The sequence below is a fragment of the Mytilus galloprovincialis genome, chromosome 14 (genome assembly GCF_965363235.1).
Source record: "Mytilus galloprovincialis chromosome 14, xbMytGall1.hap1.1, whole genome shotgun sequence".
Classification (NCBI taxonomy): Eukaryota; Metazoa; Mollusca; class Bivalvia; order Mytilida; family Mytilidae; genus Mytilus; species Mytilus galloprovincialis.
The window spans coordinates 54,417,566-54,443,980 of record NC_134851.1 but is presented as its reverse complement, the minus strand read 5'-3'; the positions used below and the strand labels follow the sequence as shown (position 1 = coordinate 54,443,980).

The 26,415-nt window shown below is 32.0% G+C and overlaps 2 protein-coding genes across 4 annotated transcripts in view; one reads left to right on the top strand and one right to left on the bottom strand.

The window, feature by feature from the left end:
• The window catches only part of LOC143059516 (triple functional domain protein-like), a 243,653-nt gene extending 229,185 nt beyond the window's left edge, over window positions 1-14,468 (bottom strand). Inside the window, exons 1-2 of one of the 3 annotated variants that reach the window (XM_076233031.1) lie at window positions 14,299-14,468; window positions 1,616-1,690 (exon numbers count right to left, since the gene is read on the bottom strand). In XM_076233031.1, the coding sequence (XP_076089146.1) occupies window positions 1,616-1,690; window positions 14,299-14,365 (142 nt within the window). In that variant the 5' untranslated portion in view covers window positions 14,366-14,468. The remainder of the gene's footprint in view (window positions 1-1,615; window positions 1,691-14,298) is intronic. The other 2 variants (XM_076233027.1, XM_076233030.1) reach the window with 2 other exon arrangements.
• Window positions 14,469-14,594: 126 nt separating this feature from the next.
• LOC143058433 (U6 snRNA-associated Sm-like protein LSm5) lies at window positions 14,595-26,415 on the top strand. Its single transcript, XM_076231919.1, has 5 exons — window positions 14,595-14,703; window positions 16,863-16,958; window positions 17,824-17,851; window positions 19,407-19,479; window positions 26,206-26,415. Exons 1-5 carry the CDS (start codon window positions 14,664-14,666, stop codon window positions 26,236-26,238), a joined length of 270 nt encoding a protein of 89 aa, XP_076088034.1. The 5' UTR covers window positions 14,595-14,663; the 3' UTR covers window positions 26,239-26,415.

The following is a 26,415-nucleotide window of genomic DNA, read 5'->3' as shown; positions in this document are numbered from 1 at the left end:
CTTAGATATAGAATGTGTCTAGATCTCCCCGACCTTAGAAAAAAAGATAATTATAAATAGTATGTGTCTATATCTCTGCCACCTTAAAAAAAAGATAATTATAAATAGTATGTGTCTATATCTCTGCCACCTTAAGAAAAGATAATTATAAATAGTATGTGTCTATATCTCTGCCACCTTAAAAAAAAAGATAATTATAAATAGTATGTGTCTATATCTCTGCCACCTTAAGAAAAGATAATTATAAATAGTATGTGTCTATATCTCTGCCACCTTAAAAAAAAAGATAATTATAAATAGTATGTGTCTATATCTCTGCCACCTTAAAAAAAAGATAATTATAAATAGTATGTGTCTATATCTCTGCCACCTTAAGAAAAGATAATTATAAATAGTATGTGTCTATATCTCTGCCACCTTAAAAAAAAAGATAATTATAAATAGTATGTGTCTATATCTCTGCCACCTTAAAAAAAAGATAATTATAAATAGTATGTGTCTATATCTCTGCCACCTTAAAAAAAAGATAATTATAAATAGAATGTGTCTATATCTCTGCCACCTTAAAAAAAAAGATAATTATAAATAGTTTATGTCTATATCTCTGCCACCTTAAAAAAAAGATAATTATAAATAGAATGTGTCTAGATCTCCCCCAACTTAGAAAAAAAGATAATTATAAATAGAATGTGTCTAGATCTCCCCACCTTAGAAAAAAGATAATTATAAATAGAATGTGTCTAGATCTCCCCTAACATAGAATAAAAGATAATTATAAATAGAATGTGTCTAGATCTCCCCAACCTTAGAAAAAAGATAATTATAAATAGAATGTGTCTAGATCTCCCCAACCTTAGAAAAAAAGATAATTATAAATAGAATGTGTCTAGATCTCCCCCCACCTTAGAAAAAAGATAATTATAAATAGAATGTGTCTAGATCTCCCCAACCTTAGAAAAAAGATAATTATAAAAAAAATGTGTCTATATCTCCCCCACCTTAGAAAAAAAGATAAATATAAATAGAATGTGTCTAGATCTCCCCCACCTTAGAAAAAAGATAATTATAAATAGAATGTGTCTAGATCTCTTAAATATAGAAAATACAGGTGTCCTTCAAGAGAAGCAGCAGGGAAAATAATACATGCGTCATTAAATGTTAATCAAATCTAGAATTTCTTCTTTAGCAGATCTTGTATAAGATGGTTATGATACCTGTGACTTCTGAGCTTTACTGTAGATTATAACAAATATCAAAATAATTGCAGGGAAATTAAGTCTGTTAAAAACTGATTTGTAGTTGGATCATAAATTTTTCTGGCTTTCAAGGTTGAAATTTTAAAATTACAAAAAAATTCTCTTAGATATGCATAATATTCCAAACAAATTGCATCTTATCAAAGACAACATGTAAATAAAAGAGATTGTTGACTTCCCGAATTAAATGTTTAATGTAGGAGGCTGTTGATTGGTTGACACATTCAATTTCCAGCTTTCAAATATGATAATTTAATCTTCACCTACTGAAAGACAGTCAAAAGTGGTTTTCCATATTTGTTTATCTTACCTGAAAGGTAGGCCAGTCCCTCTCTCTAAGAATAGGCACTATATCTTACCTGACAGGTAGGCCACCCTCTCTCTAAGAATAGGCACTATATCAGCAGCTTTCAACCCATCTGTTCTTTTTCCACCTGAAAACACACAAAAAATGTAATAATTACTACAAATGTATTATGCTCAGGATTTCCCAGAGTTCTACCAAGGCCAAAGAGGGGAAATACACTAACATGTATCTCCTTCTTTGCCAGTTTGCCCTGACCCTCGTTTCCTTACAGATGTTCAAATTGCTGTCTAGCTGTCATTTTCCATCAGACACCATAGCATGAGGATGTAAACAACTATAGGACACTTTACAGCATTCAACAATGAGCAAAACCCCTACCGTATGACTTTACAGCATTCAACAATGAGCAAAACCCCTACCGTATGACTTTACAGCATTCAAAAACAAGCAAAACCCCAACTCTATAACAACCTGCCACAGTGACTACATTTTATGATTAGTTTCAAAGAAAAACAAATAATTTGGAGGATTAAATATATCATAATACAGTTTACAAAATTTAAAACATCTTAAATAAACTATCATGTGAGTAATGTGGGTTGAAATTATATAAACAGCGTCAAATCACTTGATTCTCAAATTAATAAATTCATCAATACATTTCTAATACTGAAAAAAACTACATTTTTTTTATTGCAAAATATTTATATTCAATTTGTATTCCAATGATCATTTTCAAACTGCTATACAGATACGCTGTTGACAATTTAGCGTTTTGTATCCTGTCATTAAAAGACTTTCCCATCATTAACAATATGAAAAACTATTGATTTCGAGATGATAGTCCAATATGAATATGTCATTGGAAATAAAATACTTTACAAAATAAAAATAATTAAGTAATTTGGTAATACATTGTCTAATTGATTAGTTATGAAAATTAATATTCAATTCAAAAGTTATAAAAACAAAGATTATACATGTATCTACAATATAGTCCAATAATCAATTAATAAAAATTATTATTTCAGCTCTGGTACAGTTTGCAAGGTTTATATCTGACCATAGCACCAAGTGAAAATTTGACAAATCAAGAATTGTATATTGAGAAAACATTTTATGGGAGTTACAGTCTTTCCTTCAATCGACTTTTATTATTCATGTTATTTGGTGAAACATAAAAATAAACGATTCTTACCCATTTCCTATTAAGATTCAATTTTAATATCTTTTTAACATTCAAGGTGAAATTTAATACATTTAATAAAAAAAAACATACTTTAAACCTAACGACACCAAGTTTTACTACAGAAGATTATTTATACATATATTTAATAAACTTTCATATCTCAAGCTAAAATTAAAACCACATTTTTTCTTTAACAAGGATGTCACTATTTTCAACAGACCAGAGAATTTGTGTTATGTAAGACGAGTGCCTTATCTCTTTTAGATGTGCATGAGGACATCCTGGAATGTGACCTCACTTTTTTCTCGTTGACCTCAGTTTAAAATTTTACTTTCATCAATCTAAACAATCAATTGAAATAGGTGCAGTGTTATACAGTCATCTCAAAATCTTTGCTATACCTTTCAACCTTTGACCTCAACTCAATATATCACTTATTTTGTCAAACATGTATTTCTATAACATTTGCTCAAGGTTTGCAGATTTGTGTTAGAGACAAAATTAATGTATATACATGTATTACATGTATACTATGAACAGACCTTTTGAAACAAGAATTTTTCTATATAGCCATTTTAGGGGACACAACTCATTGACAGATCCAGGGGAAGTGGAGGGGTGAATCCCCTTTTTTTTATGATCAATGCATTTCAATCGGGACATATGGATTGGAGTTGGAAACCCAACCCCCTTTTTGTGGCTGGATCTGCCTCTGCATTTTGGAATGATGACCAGATGCTGTTCCAGAAAGGTTTAGCAGTGTAGGAGCCATAGTACATACTGACTCATTCTGAAAGACAACTTATATCTCATTGTTTTATCTCTTACATTGTCCCTCTGTTAAACCTCTTTGCATTATCACAACAAGGTTATTTTAATTAACTCCAGCATTACTTCTTTATAATGTATTCCTTACTTTTTATCTTGTCTGGCCTAAGTCTGTGGGGCCCAGCAGGGGTTCTTATCTATGACTTACGCACATGTACAAAGTTATCTACCAAAATCTTGTTCAATCAGTACCATAACATACATTTTATTTACAATTTTTTGTGTAGCAATGGCAGTCAGGTTTTTAATCTGCCTAAACCTATAAATTGCTATTCTTAGTTTCCTCCAATTCAAAATAGATTTTAGACCCTTAAACTAATATCCATATCTTTATTTTTATTTTTTTAAATATAATAATATAAACATTTCAGTAATCCCAAAAGTATGATCCTAAGATGTTAGACAGAGATACTCAAGAGGAAAATGAAGGGAACTCCAAACACTCAATACAGTCCAATGTTTTACATCCTAAAGAACATACAAAGTGATCACTCTTGCTGGAGATGAGTGAAACAGGGTGATTTTTTGGTGATTTAAAATGATAACATTCTGATTGTAAGATGATCCTGTCATATCTACATACTTCAAAGTGATTCACAATTATCATGATCAGCATGCAATGTGAGAAATCTCCATCTATAGAAAAACAGATTATCAATAAAAATATTTCATGCTTTTACGAGAAAGGTTTTATATCTGAAGAGTAAGACCGATCTCTTTGTCATAACATCTAACAGTTATTTACTAAAACAGTTTGTATGTTATGTATAAATCCATAATATCACTATTAATTTGACTGCTGATTTGTCCACTTTCTCACAGGACACCAATCAAAATCCAGGACTCCTGAAGCAATTTTTTATATAAACAATTCAGTCTCTCTCAAGTAGGAGTCATACTGACCGTGTAAGGGCTGTATAGCCAGTCAGGGTTGTTAAGAACTTCCATTGTGAATTTGTCAAGTAGGAGTAATGTAACACCAAAATAGTTAACTCACCCAAAAGATCTTACCAAAACCTGAGGTCTTGGGAAACTCAACTGAAACATATTCACAAGTTACCTTAAAAACCTGCAAACTTTAAAAAAAACTATTTTTGGGATGCAATGAATGCCAAAGACAAGTTTTCAAATCTTTATCAGAATGCATGTATATCTTGAATTTTACTACCGGTACTTATCAACTGGTATCAACTTTAATACATCTCCTCTTACAAAATATCTATTTCAATTTTGATTTCGCTATTTATTCTAATATGTATCTGTTTTCCTAGCATAATTATTTTAAACTTGTTAAATGAGTTTTATTTGTGTTGTTAAAAACCTCTCTACCAATTATTTAAAATCTGAATTATTTCTTTTTGATCCAAAACCACAAATTAAATATACAAGAACTTTAAAAAATAAACCACACAAAAAGTCTTTATGATTATCTTTAAAAGTCTTATAATATATGTCCAAAGCTTCAAAAAATTTACCAAAAAATATAAAAATTCCCTTCAGAGCCCCTTAAAAAGAAGATGTAAGTTATGAATGAACAGATAAAACACAGATAGTAGAAATATTTGGGTCATAGTAAACCAAGCTGATTATATTCATTTTAGTGAGAAAAATGTCTGGTCAAAATATGAGGCAGGTACTTTGGAGGTAAAAAATCACTTGATATAAAAAAACAAAAATACAGAATGAACCAGATGCTCCGCAGGGCGTAGCTTTATACGACCGCAGAGGTTGAACCCTGAACGGTTGGGGCAAGTATGGACACAACATTCAAGCTGGATTCAGCTCTAAATTTGGATTGTGATTAAATAGTTGACACAGCATAGGTTTCTGACACAGAATGAATGTGTTCTAATGAACTTAAAATTTTTGTTTTCTCTTAGAGCAATTAACTATGCTGTTGAATATTAATCCTCTCAAAAAAATGTTTGAAGAAATTTTCTTTTTTATTTATGAAATTTCAAATGAGAAAAATTGAACCCAATTTTTTTAATCACATCCCCCTTTCCCTTATTCCAAAACTAATCTCAATTAAAATTTCTAATGGAGTTTGCAACAATAACTACTCATTTAAATACATCATAAAATATTAAGATGTAAAAAAACTGCTTGTTATCACTGAATGGTAAAGATTATTTTAATTTATCAGTTGGTAGTAAAAAGTGAATATACATTGTATATTGTATATAACAAAGATTTAAGTTGATTCTGGACAAAGAAAGATAACTCCAATTCTAACATGACGTCCTTCAAACGCTTTGAGTACACACCCGTGGTAAAATATGAATATATTGCCAGTGCTGTTCCGATTGTACTCCCACGTCATATGCTTTTTATGAATGAGATACCCGACGTCATAGAACAATGACGTTAGAATGTAAGCATTTTACGGGAAAATACACGCTTGTGAATCCGAAAATCATCACAAGGAAACATACACAAATGATGCTAAAATGTGGCAAAAGCCCTTTATTGTACATCATATAAGACATATAAATAAATTATCATTCAAATTCATCTAAAACTGTCTAAATACATTATTTTAAATAGTTTAAGCATGTCACTAATGCAGTTTGCTCCGTTCTTTTACGCTAGTTTATTAGTGCGTTTATTTATGGGAACGGCAAATATTTGCCTACACCTAGAGCGCTTCGATCCAAAAGAATTGCCGTATGTGTCCTATCAGAATCGAAATAATTCATGGGGGCTTGAATATATCTAGATTTTACCACGGGTTGTCCCTTTATGCCGATATTTTACCCCTCGCTATCGCTCAGGGGTAAAATATTTGTCATAAAGGGCCAACCCGTGGTAAAATCACGATATATTCAAGCCCCCATGAATTATTTCTTAATTAAAAAAAAATCTTGCTATTGCACAATATTTTGCAATTAGATATTTCTTGCTTACTATTCTGGACAAAGAAAGATAACTCTAATTAAAAAAAAATTGCTATTTCACAATATTGTGCAATTAGATATTTCTTGCCATTGCGCAATACTGTGCAATTGAAAAGACTTGCTATTGCACAATACTTAATATAATAATTTTAGATCCTGATTTGGACCAACTTGAAAACTGGGCCCATAATAAAAAATCTAAGTACATTTTTGGATTCAGCATATCAAAGAACCCCATTTATTCAATTTTTGATGAAATCAAACAAAGTTTAATTTTGGACCCCGATTTGGACCAACTTGAAAACTGGGCCAATAATCAAGAATCTAAGTACATTTTTAGATTCAGCATATCAAAGAACCTAACTGATTCATTTTTTGTCAAAATCAAACTAAGTTTAATTTTGGACCCTTTGGACCTTAATGTAGACCAATTTGAAAACGGGACCAAAAGTTAAGAATCTACATACACAGTCATGACAGTTAGATTCGGCATATCAAAGAACCCCAATTATTCAATTTTGATGAAATCAAACAAAGTTTAATTTTGGACCCTTTGAGCCCCTTATTCTGTTGGGACCAAAACTCCCAAAATCAATACCAACCTTCCTTTTATGGTCATAAACCTTGTGTTTAAATTTCATAGATTTCTATTTACTTATACTAACGTTATGGTGCGAAAACCAAGAAAAATGCTTATTTGGGTCCCTTTTTGGCCCCTAATTCCTAAACTGTTGGGACCTAAACTCCCAAAATCAATACCAACCTTCCTTTTGTAGTCATTAACATTGTGTTTAAATTTGATTGATTTCTATTTACTTAAACTAAAGTTATTGTGCAAAAACCAAGAATAATGCTTATTTGGGCCCTTTTTTGGCCCCTAATTCCTAAACTGTTGAAACCAAAACTCCCAAAATCAATCCCAACCGTTCTTTTGTGGTCATAAACCTTGTGTCAAAATTTCATAGATTTCTATTAACTTAAACTAAAGTTATAGTGCGAAAACCAAAAACATGCTTATTTGGGCCCTTTTTGGCCCCTAATTCCTAAAATGTTGGGACCAAAACTCCCAAAATCAATACCAACCTTCCTTTTGTGGTCATAAACCTTGTGTTAAAATTTCATAGATTTCCATTCACTTTTACTAAAGTTAGAGTGCGAAAACTAAAAGTATTCGGACGACGACGACGACGCAGACGACGACGCCAACGTGATAGCAATATACGACGAAAAATTTTTCAAATTTTGCGGTCGTATAAAAATAGCAGAGGAAGACACAACAATGAGAAAGATTGTTAAGACGGTTAAGGGAAAGATATTTATTTAGGATAGGGGACCCTTAAACATGTGTCTTTATAAGAAAAACTATTGCATGCTCTCATTAGGCCAAACAAAATAGTCAATTCTTAGTACAAAGTACCCTACATGTTCATGTTTACTCTTAAAAATTTTATGATACTTATCATTTTATTGGCCTAACATGTTTTATACATGTAGCTTTAGTTATGGTTTAATGTAAATGTTGCAAACCATACATATACTTTGAGTTTAAAGATAATGAAGTAACTAATATTAGATCTGAAGTCAAATTAGCACAATTTTTTTTCACATTGTTGAAGGCAGGGGACCTACATGTTTTGTTGCCTACATCAACAGCTTTAAGGCTCGAAGGTGCATTTAACAGTTGTCTCATTGTCAAGCATACCCCATCTCCTTACTTTTATTTATTTTATTATTATATAATTTTAAATAATAGAAATATGTATAAACCATTTTTTTTAAATTCTGCATTTATCATGTAAAATAGGAAGATGTGACATGATTGCCAATGAGACAAAACTCCATCAGCAACCAAATGACCTAGATGCTTTGTTTCTAACACAGACAGAGGATGATATGTAAAGACATCTGCAAACTTACTGGGACATTGTCTGACATCTGTTTAGACATACATTTTTACCTAATGATAATTTTAACCAAATGTCATATTGTCTGATTATAGATAAAAGTACAAATGCATATGCTTGTATAAAATGAAATTGTAGGGCACACATCAGATATTAACTGGCAGAATAGGCTAGTCATAGCTTTTTTACCATTAAATATGATATTTTTTAAATATTTCATTTCTGAATAAGACTTTTTTATTCAAATGATACACTCCATGTGTAGAAGCTCCTAATTTACTGTAGCAATTTTATTCTTTTCTAGTCCCGAACATGCATGAAATATTTGTCACTGGACAGAAAGTAAGCAACAATCAATAAACCTTTTACAAGTCCATTTATATATATATATATGTACTAGAGAAAATTGATTGGAAATATGTCCATTGGTCCGACACAGATGTTGTTCGTGCTTGCATAAAACCTTATACCTGTAACATATTAAAAGGAAACCACCAAAATTAGAACTAGGTCTGACTTAAAAGTCTTTTGTTGGAATAAGCATTGTGTATAAGTTTCATAAAATTTGGTCAACAGAAACTAAAGCAGTAGAACGGAACTAATTTTAGGACATACACATGTATGAACACACAATATACAGCGGGAGAACAGGCAAATCTTACTGCCCCCTCCTCTGGGTAAACAAATCCCAGAGAGATTTCAAGTAGGAAGTAATATTTTTATTAGATGACGCTATTGTCATTTTTGTGTTCTTAGAGTTCACAAGCAGAATGGGAAAGCATGTACATATGCACCACCAACATAACCAATAGCAATAAAAACAATATCTGCATATTATTCAGGAATCTTAAAATGTTTATTAAACTCGACACTGGCCTAATCATTAACATGCCAGATATATTAATAATTTAAAGGATAAACCTTTTAAGGGATTCTTTTTTCAATTTTCATTAATTTAGATGCATACATACATGTATACATGTACGTTGTATGTATGAATAAAATAAATAGTTTCTTCGCTCAGAAATTTTTGAATTTACCAGATTTGTATACAATGTATGTACGTTGTACTTAAACCTGACCATAGATGTATTGAAATTCCTTTTGGCAAACCACATTTCTTTCCTGAAGCAATCACAAAAATATTTAACTGTCATATTTGTATATTTAACAAATTATTTAATTGACTGAACTTCCTTGAGTCGTAAAAAGGGATGAAATTCTTAAGTCTTGATTTCTGAATCATTATTTATTACTTTTAAGTATTAAACATATTGATAAATATATTTGTACAATAATCAAGACATAAAGAAGAATTGTTTCCTTATAATTAATATCTGCTAAAAATAAAGATAAATTAGTTTAAGGAAAACCATTTATTTTTTATCTCAGCAATTTAATTCATTCTGCTTATATTTATACACTCAACAAAACCAAAACCATAAGTACTGTACAGGGTTCTTGTTAAGGATTTTTGAAGGCGAGTCCAGGGACTCGTCATTTTTAGCCATGATGAGTCCAACAGCAAGAACAAAATATTTTATTGCAATATAATGTAATATTTTAGTCTCCATTTCCTAACAGAGCAATGCAATGACATTAAATTCAGATTACTTTTAAACTTTTGGTATAAAATGATGATATTTGTGTTTAACTGTGTTCAGTTTATACACAATATTCAATTACGATGCATCTGTGGACTCACCAGTTTTGAAAATGGTGAGTCCAGACAGATTTTGATGAGTCCAGGACCCATGGACTTGCCTTAATAAGAACCCTTAGTACATTAGTCAAGTCTATCAATAAAAAGAAATCTATTTTCAATAAAATACTTATAAAGACTAATATTGGTTTTAAAATACACACTAAATACTGTGGATTCATTATCATGATTATTATTTATTGAATAACAATTTTCGTGGGTTTCGTAGATACAGGTGAACCACAAATTTTACATGTTCAACGAATAGCATATTTCTATTGGCCTTTGTAAACAGAGATTGGCAAAACAAGAAATCAAATATCCATGAAAATGCAAGTTTTGAGCAATCCACGAAAATTGATATCCACAGTACCCCAGATCAAAATTAGTGTTTATAAAAGTCATTAGAATACATACATGTACAATGATGTAGGGAGGTGAAAGATACTAAATAGATCTTCAAACTCATAATTAAGTTGATATCAAAATGACATTACCATACAAAAAACAAAATAAAGATGAAAGAAATACATGTACAACAGTACACTAAAATGAAAAGAAAACCTAAGACTGACTTACCGAAATAAGAACCAAGCTTAAGGGTTATCTCAGCCTTTCTCAGGTGCTCAAGTTGAGTAGGCAGATTAAAAGTCATACATGTAAAAATAGGCCTGAGTGTAGCCTTCAACAATCAGAAAAAGCCATATCATATAGTAGGCTAGAATAGGCCCTACAGGGAAAATGGGAAACAACTCAAACGAGAAAAATAAAGGCCTTCTCTAAAATAAAATTTTGGAAAAACAACCCAGAACAAATGGTTTACTTTTTTCAACAAATTGTGACTTGGATGGAGGGGTGTCTCATTGGCACTCATGAATACAACATCTTCTTACATCTAAGACAGACATGAACTAGACTACTTGTTATTCACCTTGAATAATGAATATGCTTTTAATAAATACATGTACATGTACTTGCTACTGGTCATTGAGCAATCATCAACCAACTGGTCAATATCTAAAAACTTGAAACTAAAAAACAACAAAATTACTCCCAAGTTGTCAATGTCCCTACATAAGTAAGATCTAGCCATGGTGAATATTACTAAATCATCATTTGTGAAGTTTAAAAAAGAAAGTTAGAAAAATTACAGAAATGATAATTGTATATATAGTTCTTGAACTTCATTTGAAATAAAGACAACCACATATTTGTTTGCTGGTCTCAAATATTCAAAGTTCCTGAAGAGCACTGTACATGTATGACCATGCAAAGCTGACTATAAATTTCATGTCAAGACCTTTTATATCTGAGTCCCAGGCCATTCATTAGGAGGCGGTACCCGGTACTTTTACCCTCCTATGCTATTGACAAGTACCGCCTAAATGTAGGAATTTTAATATAAGATATTCATGGAATAAATTGAAAAGTTCCACCTAGAAACATGGAAAGTACCAGTCAACATGATAGATAATGAAACCCATGTCTGACCCTACTGTATGTGGTTTTTTATTATTCTTGTAGGTCTACTGTTGCCTATAATTGCTAACATCAACCTCATCTTAACTCTGGTGGATAGTTATTTCATTGGCATTCAAACCACAACTCCTTATTTTATATATATTAAAACCTTAATTGTATATTAATGTTCAAATAAAAGATTGAATGATTTTTGGTGTAAAACATCACATCTACATGTTGTGTACATGTAGCATTCGATCAGCCCACATGGCTGTATAATAAATGGCACTACATTTGTAGTTAACATTTGGTCAAAATAGTTGCAGTAACCTGGAAAGAACCACAACCTTAGATAGGAAAAGATTTCATTCAAAATGTTCAAATGGCTTGAGTAGAATTTAATCTCACAACTTCAACATTGAAAAAGAGGGACAAAAGATACCAGAGGGACAGTCAAACTCATAGTTTGCAAATAAACTGACAACGCCATGGCTATAATAAAAGGACAAACAGGCAAATAATAGTACACAAGACATAACATGGAAAACTAAAGAATGCCATACACAAACCCCACCATAAACTGGGGGTGATATCAGGTGCTCCAGAAGGGTAAGCCGTTGTGTTGCTTAGGCCAAATAAAAATATATGTGTGGTTCCAGTAACCAGACCGACCCTAGAACTTTTTTTTTCATTTCTGAAAAATGAATTTCAAACGATCTAGTTTGGGGATTGTGAATAAAAATAATAATATAAAATTCGTAGATTTCTGACATTTGAATTTCCATAAGAAGTATCTGTTATTGGCAAAATGCAAGAATTCATAACAATTTGTTGTCAAAATGCAACAAAATTAATGAAAAACGTAAATGACTGTCTTTATTTTGCAACCAAACACTTTTAAAATGGCTAACTTCTGGTATTAACGTGTGTAATACTGGAAACAATTTCGGTAAACACAAGATTTTTTTCTGGATTTTGACAATCCTAAATAAAATTTAGAAAAAAATAAATAAAATTTGCTGACCTACCGACCTTATTTTTCAAAAGTATGTAACTGGAACTACCCATATATTTTTATTTGGCCTTATGTTATTACAAATCCCATAAATAGTCTAATTTGGTAGGTCACATTCGTGAAAAGGGAAGGGTATTGTAGTTTTGACATAAGGAACATATCCAATATCATCTGTGAAATGGTTATTCCATATAATGGTCAACCAACTTGTGATAGCTTCCGTAAAATTTACAAAGGTATGATTTCACCATTTGGAACTCTTGTAAGCAGTAACCCCTATCAAGCTATTGATACTGAAAGGGAACTACTTACTAGTATACCACTTGAACACTGAAGCATCATTTTCTATAATTCAATAAACATGATAAAAAAACAAGTGGCAGTCATATTTCGAGCACTAGGTAAGATTTATATTTTCTGTTAGAAACAGTATGAAACAACATGTACATAATGAAAAAAAAAGTATAGATATTTTTGGCTCAGCATCTTGCATTAAACACAGTGAATACATTTATAAATACCTTTGGGTTTCAAGGCATGAACAAATATTGAATTGAAATCATAGTAAAATAGCTATAACTACCCTCTTATTGATATAACTCCATCTTCAGTTGCTTGCTGAGGGTGGTCAGGTTTACATATAACATCTGAATACACATGATATCATTGATACACAAATGTAGCCTGTGTTTTGCCTTCTCTTAGAATTTTTACTGTACTTTACATGTAGGTACAAAATATAGTTCTAGATAATTTAATCATGACCGTATCTTAAACCCTGAAAATAAAACACTCAAGTGATTCTATCTAACATCACACACAACATCTGAAGGTATTATAGGCATCACATTACCCAACGACATTGTTCAAATACAGGGAATGACCATACAGCATACAATGTAGACCTTAAAACCATTTGGAAATTTGTGCAGCTTGACCTGAGAATCTGTGCCGCTATGACAATATAGACACATTCACACTTGTATGCAAATTTGTCCGCCACTATGTAAAATCACACAGGTTGCCGTAAACTTTGACATTACAATTCAAGACCTCACATTTAAAAAGTGATTGCTGTCTGCCGTCAGTGAAGCAGACTAAAGAAAAAATTCAGCTACATGTAAATACGAAAAGTGTAATTACTGTACGTTTATTGACATCATTTGTGTTTGTACAACAATCACTTATCCATTGTGGCGTCAGATATTTTTCTATTGTGACTTCAAATATTTACAGAAACCTTTCAGATGTCCAGTCATGGGTCACAAATAGAGATAAGGTGTACTGTTCTCTTTGTGATTAGTTCAAAGCCAGTGGTATGTGGGATATCTTCATTATATCTCTTGATTATAGGTAAGTGTGATTTGGGAGTGTTCACAGAACAGACATATTGCCAGGCCATAATCCACACTACACACCATACAGTTTAATAAAACTCAAATGTTTAGATACCAATTTCCAGAGTTTCATATATATGCATGTTTTCCAAACATTCATAAATTATTTTGTTCTGGACAAAAAGTTTATGTCAAAATCAAAATTACTGTTGATTAATTTATAATAAAACTTAACATGAAGACAATTTGATACATAACTTCCAAAACTAGTGTGTTCATAGCTTAAAACATGAGAAAAAAATCAGTTATCTTGCTGTTTGGCATTTATTTTGGAGCATGCAATGGACCATGACGAGATAAACTTCATATAAAAACAGTAAAGTTTTCTTTGTTTTTCTGTACCTGGGCGATAATAGCATTCCACTTCTCTCTCATTAGTCACATCTTTTCTGTGCTCTTGGTTGTTCATGTCTTTTCGGCCATAAGACGCTCTAATTGCTCTTTACAATAATCAGCATCATTGTGTAGCATCTTCATCTTTTTCGGCCATCAAAATTATTATTTCGGTAGGCATCGGATATTTCCGTAGCTTCCGGTGGAATTTGTCATAGTAGGCGTGTTCGACTTTACCACCATGACTCATTCCTTATTCCTAGTATCAAAAACCCCGAGAATAAATTTATTTTTAGTGTCGAATCGGCCTTTTCATTCGTTATGTCTTTGGCCTTTTCTACTTTGTCAACAAATCCACATGTGAGAAACCCACGATGACAACTTTCTCAAATCCATCTCAGCTACTTCCACTTGGTAAATTATTTGTGCTAAGTGTCCGATAATAGATAGTGTATTTTTTACTGGCTTTCAATTAAGGCTACAATTTTGGAAGCTTGTCATTTCAAACCACAAATGTACAACAGTTTCAAACCATATCTATGACCATATAAATTTTTTAAAAGACCGGTATATAATTTTTCATGTGAAAGAGGTCGAAGTCTGTACAAGTACTGTTCCTGCTTTTTTTAAGGGAACACCTTCTTTGACTCAATTGGTTGGAGGCTGCATACTTTTCGTGCTTTTATAGATACTTTTAACTGTAGATCTCATTGAATGATAGTTCTCAATCTTATGGCCTTATATATGGCACAACTCTTCTCATTGGTGCATAATACGCCCTATGTGTATCTTCCTCCATGTACTTTAATTTTGTTTTTTGCTGTTACGACTGAGGTTGCGGATGTTCGGGTAAGTCGAAACGTCCTGTTTTTGAAATAAAGGGCAAAATGATTTCTAACTTCCGTTTAGGGAGCTACCATTTGATTTTTATGGGGGGGCTAGGATGAAATTTGAAAAAATAGGCAGGACAGGAGTTTTGAGTAAAAAAAAAAAGGCAGGATGAGACACTTGCAAAAAAAAAAAAGACAGGACGACAATTTAGGTAAAAAAAAGTCAGGATAAACTAAAAAAAAAAAGGCAGGACCGAACAGAGTGAAAAATAAAAAGGCAGGACAGAGATTACAGCTAAAAAAAAAGGCATGACAAAATTTTTCATCCTAGCCCCCCCATAAAAATCAAATGGTAGCTCCCTTATATTCTTATCTAGTCTTCCTAGCAGGGTGTCTGTGTTGATTTTGCGGATTCCAATTTCCTTTGTAATTTGATGGTACATTTCTTCTCTATAACTCTCGTAGTTGGGGCACTCTGTGAGGTATATTTGTAGTGTTGTTGTGTTTCCTTAGTTCCACAGCTGCATATGTATGTGGTGTTTTGCCCTGTGCGTTGTTTATAGTAAAATGTACATGTAGTTAAAGGTTGTATAGCCAGTTCTAAGTTGTATAAAGATGCTGAAGAATTTTTGGGTTGGATAGTCAAAGATTGAAGAAGAAGAAGATGTTTTTAACGTTTGGTGTTATCTCAAAAAGGTGTCTTCCTGTGTTGCTTAATACCCATCGTCTTTGCCACTTCAGCATGACACTCTTGTGTGCACCTTGTTTTATGTCTTGAAGGGTAATTTTGTACTAAGTATGTTGTTTTTTGGCGTGAGTTGTGTTGCTTCTTCTGCTGCTTGCTTTGCAAATAAGTCCACTTCATCGTTCTCTTGAATATTTGTGTGTCCTGGTGTCCATAGGATGCAAATTTCCATCCCTTTAGTTCTTAGGTCCTGGATGTGTTCTCTTATGTCTGGAATCACATCAATATAGGATTTGGGTGCCCAATTTAGTGTGAGGAGTCCTACTGCACTTTGACTGTCAGAGAAGATCTTTAGTGTGGTGGTGGTGTTGTGTAGTCTTTCCAGTATAAAAAATTCCAGTACCATTACAATTGATACAAGCTCTGCTAGTCAATTCGTAACTACATTAAATTAATTTGTCACCAAGACGTTTTGTACCTGGTACATTAATTTGTTACCAAGACTTTTCGTACCGGGTGTTATTATATATGGTTATGTTCTGGACCATATAACTGTATAAGTATGTGGACCAAATGTGTAATGTGTATACTAACCTTTTTAGTAGCTGTGTGCATTGAAAACCATGATCTTTGGATCATTCTGATGTGTATACAGTGTTTATAGTTGCTCTTGATCTCAAGACGAGACGGGGAACATTTAAATAATGATAAACAATTTAAATTTTTCTGTTCTCTTTGTATGTTTGCAAAACTGTACTTGTAAACTTAACAGTGTATAATAAAATGTGCAATGAATTATTAAAATAAATAAATATAGATGGATATGATATATACATGAACATGATAACATCAATAAGTCTTTTTATCTACATGTATCATAGTCATCACATGAGCATAACTTATGAAAAGATGTTATATAAAAATCTCCATTTCACCTATTTCACTTATTCTTTGCATCCAATATTACATTGAAGTAATAAAGTTTTAAAGAAGAAATTGGAATTATTACGACCAATATCTCTGACACTAGTTTTCAACTATTTAATTTCTCTTTTTAGAACTGGTAGATAAATGTATAGGATCTCGAATCCACATTGTGATGAAGAACGATAAAGAAATAGTTGGAACTTTACTTGGTTTTGATGATTATGTCAGTATCCTTTTGACCAATTTAAAGAACAACTACCTAGAGATCATAGTCTACTGGATGTCTTTTACCAAAGTGTCTGAAAAAAAAGCTGAATGTCATCTTATCATTACTGACCTAGCTGATAAGCTAATCATACATGTTCTGTGGATCAATTATTTGGTGGATTTCATAGCTACAGTTGATCCACAAATTCATCTAAAAATATTTGTTTACGCTTGAAAACAGATTTGGCAAAACCATGGAATCAAATATTTAACATTTCACTAAAAATATGGTCTGTGAGATACTTGGTCTGTTCTTAGTCCGTCTGCAATTTAAAAACTGGATATTTACGGTACCAGAAGGGTCACGCAAAGGTCTCTTACATACAGAAAATATGTCCACGAATTGCTTCCTGGTAGCAAGCAATTACAAGAAAGTAAACTTCTTCTAATTGTGGACAAATTAAAGAATTTACTTCAGAAAAAAGGTATATGTACATTAGTTTAATAATGAAACTATCCATTTTGTTATAAATAAAAAATATGCATCAATTTTTTTTTAATTTAAGGTTTCATGTGACTTTAACAAATAGACAGGAAATATGGGGGGAAAATTCAAAAACTTCGATTACATTTTTAATCTGCTTAGAATCCAAGTGCCTGTGACCTCTTGCTACAAAGAAGCCAAGTATATAGTTTTCAATAGGTCCCTGTGTCATCTATGTTTCCAAAATGATTTCAATTTTACATGAATATTTTCAAAAGTTGGATAGTTGTCTGTCATGTCTGGCATGTGCATTTGTTATATACATTTGATATGTACTTCTATATATACAAACATCACTCTCCCCAAACGTGAAAGAAGAATAATCCTTAACAGAATGATAGATATGGTATTAGAAGATGTGACGGAATTGTGAGTATTTTTATGCAATTAAAGTTATTAAACCCTGGAAATATTTAGTTTATTAAGGGACGACATCAAAAGTTCAATGTAGGATAAAAAACTAAATTCACATAGTTTTTTCACTGACCCCCCACCCCCCCCTCTTAACTTAATTTGGGAAAAATTGATTTACTAAATAGGGATATATGTAAAAATCGTTAAAGTTTTTTATCCTACATTGTCATTGATCTTTTGATGTCGTCCTTAAGTATGCAATACTGAACAGACTTTTGACACAGGGTTCTATAATTATTTGAAAGTAATGGTTATTTTTTCTGGTAAGACATCCTGGTACTTGGTTTAATGCCCAAGACCAACAAAACAAGTATAATCAAACATATGATCAATGCAATTCAGTGGGAAAGTTCACTGTTTTCCTATTATTTTGTTGTGTCCAAAAAATAGAACAATTTACTTTTTCTAAAAATGCTACATTTTACTGCTTAGTTCCTCTTACTTGAGCCAGTACCAGGATATCCTACATGTACCTCTGAGTAGGTGACCAGACAAAAAAATATAAACTATGGAGTCAAAAATTAGTGATATGAAAATAGTATGCTTTCTACATTATTTGTACACAAGTTATTTATATCAGCCCATTAATGTAAAAAATATAAACTATGGAGTCAAAAATTAGTGATATGAAAATGCTTTCTACATTATGTGTACACAAGTTATTTATATCAGCCCATTAATATTGGAAGTGAATTGTAACAACATTGCATATGATCACCTTACAATACACATGTACACTCAAGGTACATCTACTAAAAAATCAAGCAAAACAAAAAAAAACTAATCAACCAACCATTATTTTTATTTTCAAATTAATTCAGGGCTAACAAACATTATGTAAAACTTTTATCACAGATAGAAAAAAAATTGCACGACACAACAAAACATAAGTGCTGCAGAGAATCAAAATTATAGATATATATACTTTTTTCACCTCCTTTATAGGAGATTAATGTTAAAAACATTTAGTAGCCAACCACAATTTTTCACCTCCTTTACAGGAGATCGGTATTAAGCATTTAGTGCCAATATATACACTTAAACTTTTTTAGTTGTATTTCCTTATATAAATTTGTATACTGTTACAATGAAAGTTTTTCACTGAAACTCATGTTGCCCTGAGGCTCTTGGCCAGCAGACATAACAATAAGATGAACCTTTTTTGTGTTTATAATTTAACACATTAATAGGTCATAAATTTTCTGTTTAGGCCCAAAAGTTATAAATTTTACAATTGGTCTAAAGAAAACAAAAAAATAATATACAACTTAGTTGTCTTTAGGCAATGTTTTTTTCAGTGCCAAAATATTATTCTGTAGAAGCTTAAAAGTTTACCTATATAGTACACTTTTTTACATTGATTTGTTGATAAATAAATAATTTGTAGATATTATCTTGACACACACTTTGTTTCTTGACATTTTACGAATATGTGCAATTAATCATCACACTAGTATTTAACTTTTGACTGTAACCAAAATATATGACAATTTTTCAAAAAATATTTCAGTGAAAGCACATCAGAAGGGCGACGTGTAACCAAGCTAGATCAAATTCTTCTGAATGGAAACAATATTACTATGGTTAGTATTATTATCTGTGCCTATCTTAAATTCTCAATGATAATGAGTGAAATTTATCCTGTTTATTGAAATTTTCAATTTAATGAAAATTTCAGGTGATTTGTCAATATGTTTTTGGGAAGGTTTTATTTCAAATTGAAAGTGGTGAGTTGATGACTTTATTTCATTGTGATATTTTACCTTCAATAAAAAAAAAAGAAAAGAAGGTGTGGTTTGATTGCCAATGAGACAACTCTCCACAAGAGACCAAATGACGCAGATATTAACAGATATAGGTCACTGTGCAGCCTTCAACCATGAGCAAAGCCCATACTGTATTCTCATAGTCTGCTATAAAAGGCTCTGAAAAGGAGGAATGTAAAACAATTCAAATTAGAAAACTAACGGCCTAATTTATGTGCAAAAAAAAATTAATGAAAAACAGATATGTAACACACAAACAAACGTCAACCAATGAATTACAGGCTTCTGACTAGGGACAGGCACATTCATACAGAATGTGGTGGGGTTATTCATGTAAGGGGGATCATAACTTCCACACCCTCCCCAAACCTGGGACAGGATGTGGTGTAACAGTACAATATAAGAATGAACTATAAAAATCTGTTGAAAAAAGGCTTAAAAGGGACGAAAGATACCAAAGGGACAGTCAAACTCACAAATCGAAAATAAACTGACAACGCCATGGCTAAAACGAAAAAGACAAACAGACAAACAATAGTACACATACACAACATAGAAAACTTAAGCATAAGCAACACAAACCCCACCAAAAACTAGGGGTGATCTCAGGTGCTCTGGAAGGGTAAGTAGATCCTGCTCCACATGTGGCACCCGTCATGTTGCTTATGTGATTACAAATCTGGTAAATAGTCTAATTCGGTAAGTCACATTCATGAAAGGGAAGGGGATTGTAGTTACGACGTAAAGAACATATCGGATATCATTTGTGAAACAGTTATTCCATAACGGTCAACCAACTCGTGATGGCGTCTGTAAAATTTAAGAAGAAAATTTACGAAGGATGATTTCCACTTCACCATTTGGAACTCTTGGTTTAATAGCTTCCTTGTGAGCCACAACCCTCTATCAAGAAAATCATGATGGGAAATGCAAGCACAGGAATATCCTATCAATTGGGAGATATATAGTAATACCCTGTATGCATCAGATGGATACAAATAGAAATACATCTAACAAAAAGCACAGAGTGGCCATGGCCGGGTACTCGTATATCCCATACTAGTTTGTTTGGGAAGAAGTTAATTTATTGATTTTCTTTGCCTCAATTGTTACTTTTCAGCATTTTACTTTGCATAATCAACATCTTATTTTCCAATGAAAACTTTATAATTAGTTTATTAAAAACAATGCACATTTATACTCCAATGAGGTTGATGGCTTTAAATACATGAAAAGTCTTGAATTTTTTTTTTTAAATACAACATTACATAATGATGATAGTACATTACCAAAAATATTAAAAAAAAACATAAATGAATTTACTTATGTACATATCATGCAGTTGTTGAATTCACTGTGCCCATGGCCAGTGACCAGGACTTGTTTATAATAAAATAAAAACCAGAAACCTTAAATAAGATGTTGACATTGCTAACAAAAGTGATCTGCAAACTTTGTTCAAAGTTGTTTGAAAATTTTTCAGATACATGTATTATAGTATAATGGTCATAGGCTGATGCGTTTCAAAATCAAGCAAAATATGAACCTCACACCTGAATATCTAGACCATAGTTGAACTTGACCCTAAGGTCATGCATATAACTTTCTTTCGAAGCACATTTTGAGCTAACAGTAGATAATTAAAAAAAACATCCATCATTTCTTGAGTAGTTTAAGAGGCTTTTATGGCATTTTTTTTTCACTCAGGAATATTACATTCTAAAAAAAAAGCTGATAGCTAAGTAAAGCAACATATATGTCCTATTGGGATCAGTTGTATTGTTGACAACCAAACTGATTAAATAATACACAACTCCATGAAATCTCCTGTACAGATTTCTATTTGAATTGATCAAACTGCTAATATAATATTTTGATCTGAGAAAAGTTTAGAAATTTTCATTCTGACATGGACTGCCATTCATTATTCTGCCCATGAACTGCTTTTATTATCTAAAGAAGGCGGGCAAATATTTTGACTATAAATTTTTGCTCAGTCTGTTTTCCTCATTTACATCTAAAAAAATATTTGCAATAACCTCCACTTCATCAATACTATTATGTTTCAATGTAAAGGTATTTTCACAGAATATTATTTCAATAAACAGCTGCGCCATGAGCGCATGATACACTCTTTGTCTTATGCCATTATCATAAATACTTTGAATTGCTATGGGGTAATCAAGAACACAATAATGTACGTGAATACTGATCAGTCCATTAAACTTATAGTATGTGTGTTCTATTTTCGCAGGTGTGAATTTTCGCAGGTGCGAGGGCGAAGGTTTTAATTGGCCAATGAAAACGATTGTTCCTTTACGAGTTAATCTAATAAAGTATGTTTGACTGATTACGTCGCACTTCCTTTCGCTAAGCTTGGCTGCATATAAGTGTAAAATGTGTGTAAGGTTTTAATACGACCGCAAAAATTGAAAATTTTTTGGTCGTATATTGGTATCACGTTGGCGTCGTCGTCGTCGTCCGACTTCTTTTAGTTTTCGCACTCTAACTTTAGTAAAAGTGAATAGAAATCTATGAAATTTTAACACAAGGTTTATGACCACAAAAGGAAGGTTGGGATTGATTTTGGGAGTTTTGGTCCCAACATTTTAGGAATTAGGGGCCAAAAAGGGTCCAAATAAGCATTTTCTTGGTTTTAGCACTATAACTTTAGTTTAAGTAAATAGAAATCTATGAAATTTTGACACAAGGTTTATGACCACAAAAGGAAGGTTGGGATTGATTTTGAGAGTTGAGGTCTGAACTGTTTAGGAATTAGGGGCCAAAAAGGGGCCCAAGTTAGCATTATTCTTGGTTTTCGCACAATAACTTTAGTATAAGTAAATAGAAATCAATGAAATTTAAACACAAGGTTTATGACCACAAAAGGAAGGTTGGGATTGATTTTGAGAGTTGAGGTCTGAACAGTTTAGGAATTAGGGGCCAAAAAGGGGCCCAAGTAAGCATTATTCTTGGTTTTCGCACAATAACTTTAGTATAAGTAAATAGAAATCTACGAAATTTTGACACAAGGTTTATGACCACAAAAGGAAGGTTGGGATTGATTTTGGGAGTTTTAGTTCCAACAGTTTAGGAATTAGGGGCCAAACAAGGGCCCAAATAAGCATTATTCTTGGTTTTCGCACAATAACTTTAGTATAAGTAAATAGAAATCAATGAAATTTAAACACAAGATTTATGACCACAAAAGGAAGGTTGGGATTGATTTTGAAAGTTGAGGTCTGAACAGTTTAGGAATTAGGGGCCAAAAAGGGGCCCAAGTAAGCATTATTCTTGGTTTTGGCACAATAACTTTAGTATAAGTAAATAGAAATCAATGAAATTTAAACACAAGGTTTATGACCACTAAAGGAAGGTTGGGTTTGATTTTGGGAGTTTTGGTCCCAACAGTTTAGGAATAAGGGGCCCAAAGGGTCCAAAATTTTACTTTGTTTGATTTCATCAAAAATTGAATAATTGGGGTTCTTTGATATGCCGAATCTAACTGTGTATGTAGATTCTTAATTTTTGGTCCCGTTTTCAAATTGGTCTACATTAAGGTCCAAAGGGTCCAAAATTAAACTTAGTTTGATTTTAACAAAAATTGAATCTTTGGGGTTCTTTGATATGCTGAATCTAAAAATCTATGATTTTTGATTATTGGCCCAGTTTTCAAGTTGGTCCAAATCGGGGTCCAAAATTAAACTTTGTTTGATAATCAAAAATTGAATAATTGGGGTTCTTTGATATGCCAAATCTAACTGTGTATGTAGATTCTTAATTTTTAGTCCCGTTTTCAAATTGGTCTACATTAAAGTCCAAAGGGTCCAAAATTAAACTAAGTTTGATTTTAACAAAAATTGAATTCTTTGGCTTTTTTGATATGCTGAATTTAAACATGTACTTAGATTTTTGATTATGGGCCCAGTTTTCAAGTTCAAATCAGGATCCAAAATTATTATACTAAGTATTGTGCAATAGCAAGAAATTTTCAATTGCACAGTATTCAGCAATAGCAAGAAATCTTCAATTGCACAGTATTGTGCAATAGCAAGAAATTTTCAATTGCACAGTATATGTGCAATAGCAAGAAATCTTCAATTGCACAGTATTGTGCAATAGCAAATATTTTCAATTGCACAGTATTGCACAATAGCAAGAAATATCTAATTGCACAATATTGTGCAATAGCAACAAATTTTCAATTGATTGGAGTTATCTTTCTTTGTCCAGAATAGTAGTTGAATCAACTTAAATCATTGTTTTATACAATGTATATTCACTTTTACTACCAACTGATAAATTAAAACAATCTTTACCATTCAGTGATAGCAAGCACCTTTTGTTACATTTTAATATTTTATGATGTATTTAAATGAGTAGTTATTGCTAGGGGCCATTAGAAATTTGAATTGAGATCAGTTTTGGAATAAGGGAAAGGGGGATGTGAAAAAAAATTGGGGGGGGGGGGGGTTGTCAATTTTTCTCATTTCAGATTTCATAAATAAAAAGAAAATTTCTTCAATTTTTTTGAGAGGATTAATATTCAACAGCATAGTGAATTGCTCAAAGGCAAAACAAAAAAATTAAGTTAATTAGACCACATTCATTCTGTGTCAGAAACCTATGCTGTGTCAACTATTTAATCATAGTCCAAATTTAGAGCTGAATCCAGCTTGAATGTTGTGTCCATACTTGCCCCAACCGTTCACGGTTCAACCTCTGCGGTCGTATAAAGCTGCCCCCTGCTGAGCATCTGGTTGCCTTTTAAGGACAATTTTACACAATTTGTTTATCATGTTTTCTAACTTTAAAAAATCTTCTTTTCTGAAACCACTGAACCAACTCCAACCAAACTTTAGCTGAATGATCCTTAGGGTGTCTACAATAAAGTTTGTGTTTTATTTTCTGATTCGTCATAAGGCAGCAACCATTTGATTTTCTGGGGGGGGGCTATGGTTTTTTTTGGAAAAAAAAGTTTGTTTCCAGTTTTTGGAGAAAAAAATAATTTGTTTTTGATTCTGAGAAAAAAAAATTGTTTGTTTCACCCTCAGATGCCACTATATGTAATGCTAAAATTGAAAGAAAAAAATTGTTTTCGACTTGTCACGAAAAAAATAGATTGTTTTTCGCCACAGGCGAAAAAAAAAATTTGTCCAGAAAAAAAAACCATAGCCCCCCCCAGAAAATCAAATGGTTGCTGCCTAAAACATGGCCACCATGGCTAAGAATAGAACAATGGGGTAAAATGCAGTTTTTAGCTTATATTTCAAAAACCAAAGCAGTTAGAGCTAATCTGACATGGGGTTAGTGTTTATAAGGTAAAGTTCTATCAGCCCTGAAGTTTCCAGATGAATCTAATAACCCATTGTTGGGTTGCTGCCACTTAATTGGTAATATTAAGGAAATTTTACATATTTTTTTTATTATCTTGAATATTATTAATGATAAAGATAAGCTGTAAACAGCAAATATGTTCAGCAAAGTAGGATCTACAAACAAGTTTATATGACCAAAATTGTCAATTGACCCCTTAAAGAGTTATTGCCCTTAAAGGACAATTTTACACAATTTGTTTATCATGTTTTCTAACACTTATTGATATACATTAAACCAAAAAAAACAAACTACAATGAAATTGGACACTTAAACTCTTGAAAGAAAGATAAATGCCAAAAAAACAAGGTGAGCGATTAATGTAGAGAGCCTCTTGTTTACAAAAAACTCAATAACTCTAAAATAAAATTTTGAATCACCAAAAAGTATACAGACCTTTGGATTAATATATAACTAAGAAGTGTGTAAAGTTTTAAGCAATAATCTTAAATCATTTTTGAGATACAGCGCGACACATGTGAGAAAATTATCCCTGTTTTAGTCATAAAGTCCTGTAACTCAAAAAGTTTAAATCCTATTTTCACCAAAAAGTATACAGATCATTTGAAACAACTATCTTAAGTTTCATGAAATTTGGATAAGTGGTTCTCAAGTTACAGTGCGACATGTGGATGCCGGACAGACAGACAGATAGACGCTTGACATTTGTATACCATGATACTTCCTGTCCAAAATTTGACAGGCGTATAAAAATTCAAATTTCCGTATTTTTAACAAAATTTATGAAGTAACAATAGGTTATTGCTTTGGGGATGTATGTCTCTGCAATTATTCATGAACCATTAAACCAAAGCTTTTCAAATTTTAACATATTGTTACTGATGACAAAATGGAGTTCAAGTTCAATATTGATAATTTTCACTGTGACAGTTCAGGAGTTCTGGTTCTTGAAGGATTGAACAATTGTGTTGCTAGTCATATCCATGCTTTAACTCATAAACTGGTGAACCAAAGCTTTTAAAAAAAAATTATATTGTTGCTGATGACAAGATGGAGTTATGGTTCTTGTGATATTGAAAAATGCTAGGACACCAATAAATGTCAAAGAATCCAGATTGCTCTCACTCAGTCTGACATCCTCTTAAGTTAAGACATACTCTGTTTAAACATTCCTCTACATTTTTGTCTTCATTTTTTTTCTTTCAGCTGATTCCTGGTGGTGAAGGTCCAGAAATGTAGAAGTCATGTGATCTCATGGCATCACTGTGAAGAACTGTCTACATCTGTTTCCATAGCAACATCATTTTATATTGACTATCTTCATCTTTTTTTCGTCATCTTGTATATAAAATCATTCATTATCAGTATAAGATTCAAAACAGAAAAGTCAAAATAAAAATAAACAATTAAAATTAC